The sequence below is a fragment of the Hippocampus bargibanti genome, linkage group LG11 (assembly GCF_051943395.1).
Source record: "Hippocampus bargibanti isolate YZ-2025 linkage group LG11, ASM5194339v1, whole genome shotgun sequence".
Taxonomy (NCBI): Eukaryota; Metazoa; Chordata; class Actinopteri; order Syngnathiformes; family Syngnathidae; genus Hippocampus; species Hippocampus bargibanti.
Genome location: NC_142744.1, coordinates 16,779,064 through 16,792,500, shown reverse-complemented (window position 1 = coordinate 16,792,500; position 13,437 = coordinate 16,779,064). Strand labels below are relative to the sequence as shown.

The window sequence follows — 13,437 nt, the reverse complement described above, 5'->3', positions numbered from 1 at the left end:
ACCGGCTTCTCAACATTGAGGTATTCATAAAATGGGGGGGGGGGGTGTTCGGGGGGCAAGGTGGCGGTGCACAGCAGCATCTTAAGATGGAGGTCGTAGCCCGCCTGGGTGCAAATGGATCAGCGCACATTTGCTGTACAGCTGGCCGCTCTGCTTGGGGACCTGGTGGGATACTCCTTTGGAGGGAGAAAAAAATGATATTGCCACCATCCAAGGAGCAATTTAATAGTAGGCCAGAAGACAGCTGGCCACTCTTTAGTTTAGAGTTTTTTTGGCATGGCGTGCTCGCAGAATCGAGGGTGTCCAATTTTTCTCCAGAGACGCGCAGATTTATACTGCTTTCAGCTTCCGCCTTCGCTGTATAATCTTTTATATTTATGTATAATTCAGATAGGAAAACTCACAACAGCTCGAATAGTGGGACATACAAAGTCGAAGGCAACGGTGAACTTACACATCCAAGCATTTCTTTTCGCTTGGGAAATCATTTTTCATCCAAAAAATAATCTCTTCCAGACCTTCATTTTCCTTAATGAACCAAACAGGTCGAATTTAAAGGAACTTTTAAACATTTGCGTCTGCCATACCCTGTCATAAGTAACCGTAAAATAAAATTTAAAAAAAACAAATAAAGTAAAAAAAAAAAAAAAAAAAAAAGTAAAAACACTGTGTGTGTATCTCTGTGTGTCTGCGTGTGTGTGTGTGCCTGTGGGTGCGTGTGTGTGTGTGTGTGTGTGTGTGTGTGTGTGTGTGTGTGTGCGTGCGGGTATGTGTGTGTGTGCGTGCGGGTATGTGTGTGTGTGTGTGTGTGTGTGTGTGTGTGTGATTCCAGTTTTTAAATGACTGACAGTTTCCTAAATAACTGTTTACACTAATGTGACACTTGAAAAACCTTGCGCAGACGCCCCAACCGAACACGAATAACTTCCAAAATATCAACACCAGGCAGTGACAGACACATTTCACCCCAACGAATGAAGGGAACTCCACGTTGCTGCATTGATTGCTCTTCGAAATGATTTGGCTTGTTAAATGACGGTATCACATCCTCCTCAGCGCCAGGAGCGTGACCCTCCCCTCCTGTCACATCCTCCTCTGCGCCAGGAGCGGGCCCCTCCCCTCCCTGCTCTCCGGACTCACTCACCTGTTTCTCATTCCCTTAATTGTGCCTTCTGGCTATAAAAGCCACCCATTCCCGCTCGGTCCGCGCCAGTGTATTCTCCGTAGATCCATCCAGCAGTACGCAGGTCTGTTACGCTGTTCTTCTCGGTTGCCTGATTTTCTGTTTGCTTTGTGTGTCTCAGTAAAAACGCTTCGTGAATTTCCCGTCTCCACCGTGTATTTATGATCCACCCCTTACTACTTTTCTTCGTCCCTCGAGTCCTGTCACCACTCCTCGAGCGGACATGACATAATACACCGGCCAACGATGGATCTCGCCGGTGGAGACAAAATCATATCCGCCCTAGCCCATCAGGCGGAGCGTTCGAGCCAGCTGGCTCAAGCGGTCACGGAGATCCGCCAAACCGTGTCCACGCTGGCTCAACGCTTGCAGGAGGTTTAGACACGCCTCGCCACCCTGACGGCCCCTTCTTTCCCCCACGTGAGTAGACGCGAGCTACCTTTACCACACCCCTCACGCTACGCAGGCGAACTTGGGCGCTGTGCTCAATTTCTCATGCAGTGGTCGCTCGTGTTCGAACAACAACCCTCCGCCTACGTTAGCGATGAGGCCAAGGAAGCCTTCATAACTAGCCTGCTCACGGGTCAGGAGACCTGGGTGTCGGCCGTTCGGGAGTCCCGACCTGAACTTTGCTCTTCCTACCCGGACTTTGTGGCCGAGCTGCGCCAAGTTTTCCACCACCCGGCCACTGAGGTCGAGGCAGAGGGACTCCTCCACGACTGCGTGCAGGGTACCCGTTCAGCCGCGGAATACTCTATCGCCTTCCGCATCTTGGCTGCCGGCAGTGGCTACAACGATCGAGCGCTGAGGGGAGTGTTTCGTTGCGGATTGAGCGTCGCTCTCAAGGACGAGTTGGCCACCTGCGACGCTGGCACCACCCTCAACGAAATGCTCGACATCGTCATCAGCCTGGACCATCGCCTTCGGGAGAGGCAGCCAGCGGCCCAGCGCACCAGGAAGCAAGCTGCGGACGACCACACCCGGGAGCAACAAGCAGTCGCGACACCTGGAGGGGTCTCCCGAACCCATGCAGATGGGAAGCGGGAGCGATCGAGCCAACCCCGGGGTTCATCGCACTCAAGGCCCCCAGCCGAAAACCTCCAGCACCTGTAAGTGCCGATACGGGCGCTAGTGGATTCGGGGGCGGACGGGTGCTTCATCGATCCCCAACTGGCAGAGACATTGGGCTGCGACATAGAGAACCTCAAGACTCCCAAAGAGATTCTTGACCTCGACGGTCAACTGCTAGCTAAGGTTACCCATATCACCGTACCGCTTAAACTGCGGTTATCGGGTAACCATGTTGAACACCGTCAATTTCTTCTCATGCCCTCCCGCAACGTGCCACTCGTGCTGGGCCTCCCTTGGCTCAGCACCCATGACCCCTCCATCTCATGGGAGGGTCCCACCATACAGGGTTGGAGCCCCGCGGCAGCGCGCCCATAGAGATCCTGTCTCAAGGGCGTGCCGTGTTGTTACCAGGATCTGCGGGAGGCGTTCAGTAAGGACAGGACTCACTCACCTGTTTCTCATTCCCTTACTTGTGCCTTCTGGCTATAAAAGCCACCCATTCCCGCTCAGTCCGCGCCTGTGTATTCTGCGTAGATGTCATGATCTGGTTGGCGACCAACGGGGGGCGCTGTCGGCCCCGCCTGCACCTGCACAGGTGCTGGTCGTCCCGATCAGATTGGCGACCAACGGGTAGCGACGTCAGCCCTGCCGGAGGCCTCGCAGGTGCTGGTCGTTATAATCACTGTCACTTAAAAGGACACCCAGCACGACCATCCGGTGTCGGTTCATTGTTTGCTGCATGCATTGTGTATGTGTTTGTTTAACCTTGGCGGACTTTTACTTTTGGTTTTCTTTTGATACTTTGTATTTTTTCTGTTCAGATGATTTTGATGTTTTACATTTTGTTCCTGCTGACTTTATTTTAATACAATTTGTCAAACAACCTCCTGCTCCCTCCTGCCTGCTTTTTGGGATCCGCACCCGCCATCACCACCTTGCAAACCGTGACAGTAGATCCCTGTCACCCAGCAGTACGCAGGTCTGTTACGCTGTTCTTCTCGGTTGCCTGACTTTCTGTTTGCTTTGTGTGTCTCGGTAAAAACCCTTCTTGAATTTACCGTCTCCACCATGTATTTCGGATCCACCCCTTACTACTTTTCTTCGTCCCTCGAGTCCTGTCACCACTCCTCGAGCGGACATGACAGACGGACACACCTCTAATTTCCCAGTTTTACTCAAATGTCAACTTTATTTAGACGACACTTTTACAACGTACAAATAGCCGTTGTATACATAGTAGTGTACATTAAATTAAAAAACAGACTTACAGTATTAAAACAGAGACAGTAAAAAATGCACCAAAAACATAAACACATTAAAACACTGACACAATGATGCTTGCCGACATTGAATGGAGGGGCGAGCTTCAAAATGCTCAATTCCCACTGAGGCTTCACTTAGTCCTCGTGAACTCTTGGAATGTCTGGTCTGCAGACCTCATACACCGACAAGGCACGAAGGGATGAAGGAGCTCAGGAAAGTCAGAAGAAGGTGAGATCATTTAATTATTTGAGTACAAATAAAATCTACTTGAACGTAATTCTGAAATGTACACAGAACCAATGATGGGACGCCAACATTGGAGGAGTGCTCCCTCCGACGAATTCCAGATAGGAGGTGACCAGCAGGAGACTCTTGAGGGAGAACTGACAGACTCCAAAATGAAGTGCATGAGAGATGTAATGCGTGTACGATATTCCATTGGCTTTGCTTCTGCTGCAAAGCTTTACAGGGTGTGTTTTATTCCACTTTGAATGTTCCAATGCACCTTTCTTGTCATGCTTTCTGAGGACGTTTGGAAGGATGACACAGAAAACTATTCGGGGTTTTATCAGCATGTTATCTGGAAGCCCCATTGCTTTACTTTGACCCTACTGTAAACTCTGACATTTGGAGCCTCACACGGGGGGTCGCTTGTGCGGCATTTATCGTACTGCTTCAAATGTCCCCTCTGTGGTGCACAGGCTGTTGTTCTCAAAGGTGAAAAAATGTGCTTAAAATCACTCCTTTCGCGCTGAAGGACACCTATAATCAAAACAAAACACATCCTAGACAAGTTCGTGTTGTTGACGTTGTTGTTACAGGGAGCAGAGAGGCGATTGGCCGGCTGTGATGGTGGGCGGGGGTCACCTCGACAGTTTAATTGGGCTAGTGACAGCAGTGAGCGCCAAGTCAGGGAATTGCCTTCTTCCTTCACAGAGTGGAGCTTGTGGCCTGGTCAGTCCAGGCGCAGGGGGGTGACCACCGACCGGAGGACTGGGAACCTTTGGGGGCGGAAAGAGGAAAGGCACATTTGCCGTACAGCTGGCCGCTCAGTGTGAAGCAGACACTGTGGACTGTTACGTCGCTTGGTAGAGGATCGAGTGAGCTCTCCTCTAACTCTCCTCTCTCCCATGCTCACGTTTGCTGTTTATTAACCAAGCTCCAACCCGATGAAACGCGCTGAGATGACAACCACACTAGTCGGTTGTTAGAATTGGTTTTGTCACAGCTTGCAAACAACTTGTTACTCCCCAGTAGAAATCTGTCTCATGCGGCTATTTTGATTTTACCAGAGACAATAGTCAGATCTCTAATCAGCTGAGTCAGTTTTATGCCTGAGGCATTTTTTTAATTCAAATGACTGCCTCAAACATTTGGGTTGACTGTAAAAAAAAAAAAAAACATTAAAAAAATCATTCTGTTTATCTGTAGCATTAACGTATCAGTAGTGCAGTATTGTGGCTGTCTCTTCTATTGTAGTTGAACCCACAGGAAACGTCCAATCACGTAACTGGAGTAATGGTACTACCAATGATTAGTCTGTTTCACATTCATGTTCAAGTTGATGAGAAACAAATTCCAAAATGAAATCATGTTTATTGTAGTTGGTAGAAATTGTTCAACCTTCAATTACCCACAGAAACACCCTGCCGATGAAATATTTTCAGAACGAATGTTTTGCCAAAATAAAATGTGTGCTTAGTTCATTTTTTCGGTCTAATTTGATCTTATTTAAACGAGGAATTTCTCCAGTTTAATTCAATAGGCACAGCCTGATAGCGAGACCGAAGGAGTAAATTAACTGTCATGTGTAAACCGAGCCATTTGATTGCTTACGTCTCATGGCATGAACGATTCTTTTCTCGAGCATGCACACATGTGATGTGCACACAATGGCCACAATGGACTTCGATGTAAGAAGTTAAAAGATCAAAAGTAGTTCAGGATCAATGGAATAAAAGATAAATAAAGGGTCAAGCAGATCGGGGCATCGAGCAGACACACAGGAAGCAGTGCGTGCTTCACAGCCAGTGTGATATCTGTTCGCCTTTATTAATTGCTGATTAATAACGCCTCTCCGTTCGTCAGCGCAGTCACCTCCCGTGCAGCCAAGTGTGCTGCCGCTAATATGCAATTATGTGCACCTTACCGCTTGTTACATTACACCGCTAGCTGACTAATGTGGCATCCATGAGGAGAATTAAAAGCAGAGTGAATTGATTGAGTGAGGGGCAAAGTAAGAAGAAGAATGTGCTGGCAGCGCTATTCTCACATTTATTCGTGGACATATAATGTATATCTAGGGTTGGACGAAAAGAAAGTTTCTGGAAAATGTTTTCAAGTTTTGCAGACATTTTTGTATTCTATTTTTGTTGTGTGCACACCTCACAGACTGGGCTAACATGTGAGAAAATATCGGATTCTCTCAGTTCATACGACCTGTTTGTACACTACCTGTTGCGACGCTGCATTGCAATCGGTTGGCCGGATGTCGCCATGGTAATGTGTATGTCGAGGGAAATGCTGAGCTGATGACGATCATTATAGATTTTGGATTTTTACATATATAGTATACTGTATACCTGAATACATGTGTTATTATTACTAATAAATGTTACTTTATTTACAGTGCATATTTTTTAATTGGCTAAAAGCGCCTTCATGAATGAAACAAACTCAATACAACAAACACACTGTTACCTTGAGCCATAACTGTTCACACAGTAATAATTTAAGACAATTATAATAATATGTATGTAGCCTCCAGGGATTCATCTGGACTGCGCCCTTGTGCCATTCACGCATCACTGCCGCAACTTTGTAACTCCACTGGGCCAGCACTGGTGCAAGTCTATTATGATTAGCGCATATTGCTACATGATCTGCGCCACATTTGACAAACTTCAGTTCCAATAGCTAAAGAAACAAATTTAGTTCAAGAGCAATTGAGAACTGTTTATTTTGCTTCAGAGCTTTTAACTTCCGTCATCTGGCATCTATCATTACCTTGCATGTGTTTTGGTGCATTCCAAAGTCGTGGTCGAAGATATCTCAGGCGTTTCCGTGATGTGCCGGAAACTGCCAAAAGGGCTAATTGAATATTCAATTACCCATGGTGCATTGCAGTATTTACATCGAACATGGTGGTTGATTGCAATATAGAGCGTGAGGGCAGGAGTAAAACTCTAAAATACATTAAAAACAGGCAGCAAACAAACATTCACATTTTTAAGTCTGTGAAGGGTACTGACAATTTGTTGCAGCAAACAGCTATTAATGATTCAAATTTAGTGGATAATGGGAATGATTTCATAGCCGTTGCAGCACATTGGAAATTGTCAAAGCAAATAAATCTGTTTCAGTGGACATTAGTAAGAAATACTGTGGAAAGTCTGTTCTCTTTGTCTTCTCTGTAATACCATAGAATTTCAAAATAGCAAAAGATGGATTGTATAATAACTCAAGAAAATTGAAAATGTTGGTTTATTGTATGTACAGTGAGACCTCAACTTACAAACACCTTACCTTACACACTTTTCGTCTTATAAACTTCAAATTTCTGAAAATTAAACCTTATAATAACCTTATAAAGCACTATTTTCATAATACACACCCACCACGGCTGGCCAAGTGATCTTCGGCGGAAGCTCACGACCGAACAGCACCAGAGGTTAAGTTACCAACAGTCCTTATGGAAGGTGAGTCTCCTTCCATAAGCCATCAACGACCATCAAAAAGGTAAATAAAACTTTATTTTACAGCACAGTTTATTTCTTTAATTACAGTCCTCATGTAATGTGCCTCTCTTTCCAAACAGCAATTCCATTTGACCTTCGAACTTCGACCTCCAACGCCATTCCATTCAAGCCATCAATGACCATCACAAATGATGGACCACTCCTGTATGACTGAGAGTTTACACAGATGTATGTATTAATCATAGAAATAGATAGGTAGTAGAAGTGGCGTAGAGACGAGGTTGATTGCAAACCCGGAAGTGATGTCACGAGTTGTAGCGTCCATAGTAACGTGGCTTGGTTTGGCATAGAAATAGGATAGTTTTGAGCGTATTTAGGTCTATTTAACGTATGGATGCTGTAAAAAGGAACAACAGTTGGGGGCCGCAATGTTTCGCTTACGGACGCTTCAACTACAAGCTGAAAAACAAAGGAATTTCGTTCTTCAAGTGAGTGAAAATGAAATTTCTATAAAAAGAAAAAAAAATTCGTTTTGCGATGTTTTAGCGACTAATTTTCGTCCTGTTTTCGATCTTCGACCGTGTATAAGTACGTTCTAGCTGTTCTTCATTAAAGAATTATATGTGCCATGTTCTTCAAGATTGTCACTCGTGTTGTTGCTGCAGTTGGCCATCTAGCCCTTTTCGATTTGGAACACAAGATCATAACCCGAGATGGTATTGAGAACCATACCATAGACCTCATCAGAACCATCACTAATATCTTCCTATTTGTCCGTTTACACCATATCACTCGCCTACAGAATGATGACTTGATGAAGAGTTTTCTTCGATCAAAACTGAATCGCAGTGTAATTTTTGCAGGTCAATGAGGTTAGAAGTTTCAAAAAATTTCATCTCATTCAAGTCATCATATGGTTGACTAATTAATCAGCTTTCATTGTTTTACTGGCTGTGACAATTGCACACTCAATGTTGCTGTAAAAGTAGTGGGATATCTTGTTCAAATTTCTGTGGTTGTATATTAACTGAAAAATTAGTTTAACAACGCCCCAAAAAAAGGAAATTTTAAATGATGAGAGTGATGAGGACAATTTAAATTTGGCATTATTATTGAAAAATAATTATTAATATAAAAGTGTTGGACTATACACAGTGTTACCTAATATTCTACAATTTCTGATTTAGTCCAATTCCGATCACCAATTAAGTATGATCATTCTTTATGAATGTTATTTTTTTCACGTTTGAAGATTGGTTAGGTTACAATCACACTCAAAAGATAATTATACTATGTATTTAAATTTTCAATCTTAAAGAGCTGTCATTTCTATTATTCATAACATTTTAGACTCTGAATAAATATACATCAATAGTGGTGTATTTAATTGCAATTGTATGTTTTGGATTATAAAAAAAATATAATCCAAAGCATATCTGATCTTGAAAGTTGAGGTTTTTGGACTTGTCCGACTTCACACAGCGCCGAAAGACGACGTGAGAGTGAAGTAGTTGTCTTCTAAAACATATTTAGCCACAAAGTATTAGAATTTCGTCGAATACCGGAAGAAAATCGACGAAAAACGAGCAAAAATTATTCATATGGGACGGAACTGTGTCAGAGGCTACAACTCGTGACGTCACGACCTGGTGACCGCGGGGCGCAATGCTATTGGCTCCTTTGGGCACTTCTAAACCTATCTATTTATATGGTATTAATGTATTATTTGACTTGAATTAAAAGTGTTTCTTGATATTGGAAAAAAAGATTTTAATCAAATACAATGAGACCTCAATTTACGAACTTAATTGGTTCCCAGACAGAGTGTGTAAGGCGAAAAGTGTGTATCTAAAAGAAAAATCCCATAGGAAACCATAAAAATTGGAATAATCCGTTTCCGGGTTTCCATAAAATATACTTTTCAACTAAATAAGCCTTAAAACGAAACACAATATACCTTATTCTATGTATAATAAATGTGCTATTGTATTGCAATGAAAGAAATACAACGCATTGTATCATAAAGTCACTTTATTTACATTTGTGATGGTCATTTATGGCTTGATGGAATGGCGTTGGAGGTCGAAGGTCAAAGGGAACTGCATGAGGACTGTAATTAAAAAAATAAACTGTGCTGTAAAATATAGTTTTATTTACCTTTTTGATGGTCGTTGATGGCTTATGGAAGGAGAGTCACCTTCCATAAGGACTGTTGGTGCTGTTCGGTCGTGTGCTTCCGCCAAAGATCACTCCGCCAGCCGTGGTGGGTGTGTATTATGAAAATAGTGCTTATTATCAGAATCAGAATCAGAATCAGAATCATCTTTATTGCCAAGTATGTAGAACACACAAGGAATTTGTTTCCGGTAGAACACGCTGCACTAGTATCGTTATAAGGTTTAATTTTCATAAATTTGACGTTTGTAAGACGAAAAGTTTGTAAGTTGAGGTCTCACTGTAATGGTTTTTCATTTATCTTTTGAATTATCATGCTCCAATAAAAATGTTTTTGGCTTATTTCTCTTTTGTATATTTCGACAATCTAGTTAAATCGGGCCCCATCAATTTTATAATCTTTCAGACAGAAGGGGGCCAACTGCGTCCCTGCATAGCCTTGTTTGCTTATTATGGTGATCGCTAGTTTTGCTATACACTATATGATAATCGATGGTAAAATTAGTTTTCAAATGAAATTGGAATTCAGAGAGCAGATTGTATCAATATTAAGTCTTTCAAAGTAAAAATAAATAAATTAAAACAATTCCCGGTACCGAGTAAGTAAGTAGACGTTGCGGGGAAAAAAAAAGAAAAATATTTTTAAGGATGATTTTTGGTGTTTGTTTTCTTTACATTTGCATGTTATTTACAAGAATGTATCTTTTATAAGCCCCAAAACAGCAACGTTCTCAGCCTGATAGGTGAAGCAGCATGTGGTTTATTACCCCACGTTATTTTCAAATACGTTTTTCCAAATAGTAACTATAATCTGTATATTTGTTATCACGAGTTTACTTCGATTGTTACGAACACCATATGCTGAATTCTGTGTATCGACATACACTTCCCCAACGTTAACCAAAGCCATCTAAAAACTCGTTCAACAACAATGAAATTCTTGTTAAAATCGTCTACTTCATGGAGGACTCACTTTCAGAGTCCTTTTAATTACAGTTTGAATGAAGGTAGGCTCCACTTGTGCATCAGTTTATGTTTTATTGATACATACAGGAGGGATTTCTCCTTTAAAGTGTTAATGCCAACCCTTGTTCAGAAGTGAAGCCCATAAATAGTGGATGATCGGAATTAACCTCTGCATTACTCCCCCCCCCTCCCCCCCCCGGGTCGGTCCCTGGGGTGTCACCCCTGGATGTGCACCCCTGGTCTGATGGGATTGCTTAGAAGGAAAGCCGGAGGTGGGTGGTGGGTGGGTGTGGGGTTGCTTGAGAGGTGGAGTGCAAATACATAGTTCCCCTTTGCTAAAGGTCAACCCTTCGAGCTACATCTCTCAAATCCCATAAGCGGCCCTGAAGAGACTGAATAGTATCTGGAGATGCTTTTGTACTGAAGGCCTTGCTTCTTCTTCTTCTTTTCCTTTCGGTTTTCCTTTCAGGGGTCGCCACAGCGAATCAATGTCCTCCATCTATCCCGGTTTTGTGCATCCTCTTCTCTCACCAGCTACCTTCATGTCCTCTTGGACAACATCCATAAACCTCCTCTTCGGTCTTCCTGCCTGGCAGTTCAAGGATCAGCATCCTTCTCCCGATATAGTCACTCTCTCTCCTCTGGACATGTCCAAACCATCTCAGTCTGGCCTCTCTGACTTTCTCTCCAAGTCCTCTAATATGAGTTGTCCCTCTAATGTACTCATTCCTGATCCTATCCAACCTGGTAACTCCCAAAGAAAACCTCAACATATTCAGCTCTGCTACCTCCAGCTCTGCTTCCTGTCTTTTCTTCAGTGGTACTGTCTCCAGTCCAAACATCATGGCTGGTCTCACCACTGTTTTATACACTTTTCCTTGCATCCTAGCTGAAACCCTTCTATCACGCATCACACCTGACATTGTTTCTCCAGCCGCTCCAGCCTGCCTGGAGACACTGCTTCACCTCTTTTCCACACAGTTGGCCCCAAGTACTTAAAATCCTCCACCTTCTTTAGCTCTTCTCCCTGTCGCATCACTCTTGCACTTGGATCCATCTCATTCACACACAATAATTCCGTCTTGCTGCGACTGATCTTCATTCCTCTGGTTTTCCAGGGCATATCTCCACATCTCTAATTTCTCCACCACCTGTTCCCCGTTCTCGCTACAGATCATAATGTCATCTGCAAACTTCATGGTCCAAGGAGATTCTTGTCTAACATCGTCTGTCAACCTGTCCATCACCATAGCAAATATGAAGGGGCTCAGAGCTGACCCCTGGTGGAGTCAGAACTCATAACTGTCTTACAGTCATGATACATGTCTTGCACCGCTCTGACATACTTTTCTGTCACTCCAGACTCATGCAATACCACAGCTCTTCTCTGGGCACCCTGTCATACGCTTTCTCCAGATCTACAAAGACACAATGCAATTCCTTCTGACCTTCTCTGTACTTCTCTATAAGCACTCTTAAAGCAAACACTGCTAATGATGATGCTGAAGGCCTTGCACTGCTGTTGAAATGCGCTTCCTTCACAAGTTGTCAGTGCTAACATCGAACGTGACGGGCATGATTTAACTTTGCGTATGGGCTCCAACTTAAGATGGGCTGTAACAGAAGTGTTGGTTACCAGCGAGGGCTCACAAGGCACAGAAAAACAAACAATAGTTTATCCATTCGCACTTAAGATGAGCTTTCCGTTTTTGGTGAACCTAGGTTGCATATTTTCGAAACTCAGAGGAAGCAAGTGTAGGTAACTGTGCGACAGATGTGCTAACCACTTGTGCATTGTGGGCTCGTAAAAATATAAAGCAACATTTACAGAAATTGGGTGCAGGAAATGCTGGAGAATGTATCTTAAATGCTTTTTTTGACCCCAGCAATAAATTAGTTCATTAACTCATTCACTGCCAGACTATGTGCAACAATGTGGCCACTCCAGTGCCAGGGTTTTTGTCATTTCCACTCAAATTACAGAACCCACAGAATATTGAGTTTTAGGACTACATAAACATTCAATACAGTGTTAAAAACCTTAGACTCTCTTCTTTCATCAGAAACAAAGAGTAAATTCCCAAGTTATATGGGTCTGTAGGTATCTGAGTTTGAAATGAGGGCAGCTGTACAAAATACAATACAATACATACATATTGATTTCTATCGCACTTTAACCACTGCTGAAGCTGTAAGAAAGCGCTAACATGGATCAAAGGCAAATGCTGCCCCCTTGTGGAAGGGAAACATTGCCAGAGGTCTGACCAGCGCTTTATTGGCACCCCCCCTGCAAGAAAAACCAAAACCTGAACATATTCGGGAATGGGGCTCAGGAGCACACTTTTCAATTGCAAATGCATTTGTGAATGGCTGTGAATGAGTTAAAAGACAAAAGACATTTTGAGAAAGGACACGACGATGAAGTTTTCGGGAAGTGCAGTGTGAGCCTTTTAGTGTGGTTTCCGCAGCCCAAAAAGATAAGGACACATAATTTACGTCGGCAATGGCTGACACGGGGGAAGGAGTGCTAGGAGGAAGTAACAGGGGGAAGAGAGAAGCGGGGCATGGGGCTCTGAATAGGCCCCCCAGCGTCAAAGCCTTAATAATCATGTGAGCAGCGCTGGACTTCATTACCCTCCTGTTCGACAGGCCGAGTGCCAGCCCGGATTGCTGGCTGGCTGTGGCAAGGTCAATGGCGTAGGAAAAACCAGTTACTGTGTTACTCTGGAGCGGAATGGAGAGAGGGGCGGCCATCTGTCAGCTCGGGTCTGCCATACCCGCAGAGCAAATGGACACGTGCGACCAGAGGAGAGGCCGCAGACACCCATAGAGCCGAACCCAGGGAGCATAACACGGAGGCACAGTTTCAGCCAAAGAGATGGGCCTTGGTACCACTAAAACATATATATATATATATATATATATATATATATATATATATATATATATATATATATATATATATATATATATATATATATATATATATATATATATATATACACACACACAAAGCAGAGCAAGCAAGACTATATCTGCAAGAAATTTGGCAGGCACTTTTGTGTGTTTATGCTTGTTTGT

The 13,437-nt window shown here is 43.5% G+C and overlaps 1 protein-coding gene across 7 annotated transcripts in view; it reads left to right on the top strand.

The window, feature by feature from the left end:
* LOC148891807 (zinc finger protein 521-like) overlaps positions 1 to 13,437 on the top strand; it is a 177,098-nt gene that overhangs the window by 83,673 nt on the left and 79,988 nt on the right. Inside the window, exon 6 of one of the 7 annotated variants that reach the window (XM_089008425.1) lies at positions 4,454 to 6,199. The exons of the other annotated variants lie outside the window; for them this stretch is intronic. Within the exon in view, the coding sequence (XP_088864551.1) occupies positions 4,454 to 4,575 (122 nt within the window). The 3' untranslated portion in view covers positions 4,576 to 6,199. Of the gene's footprint in view, positions 1 to 4,453; positions 6,200 to 13,437 lie in introns of those variants that run through there. 7 annotated transcript variants of the gene reach the window in all.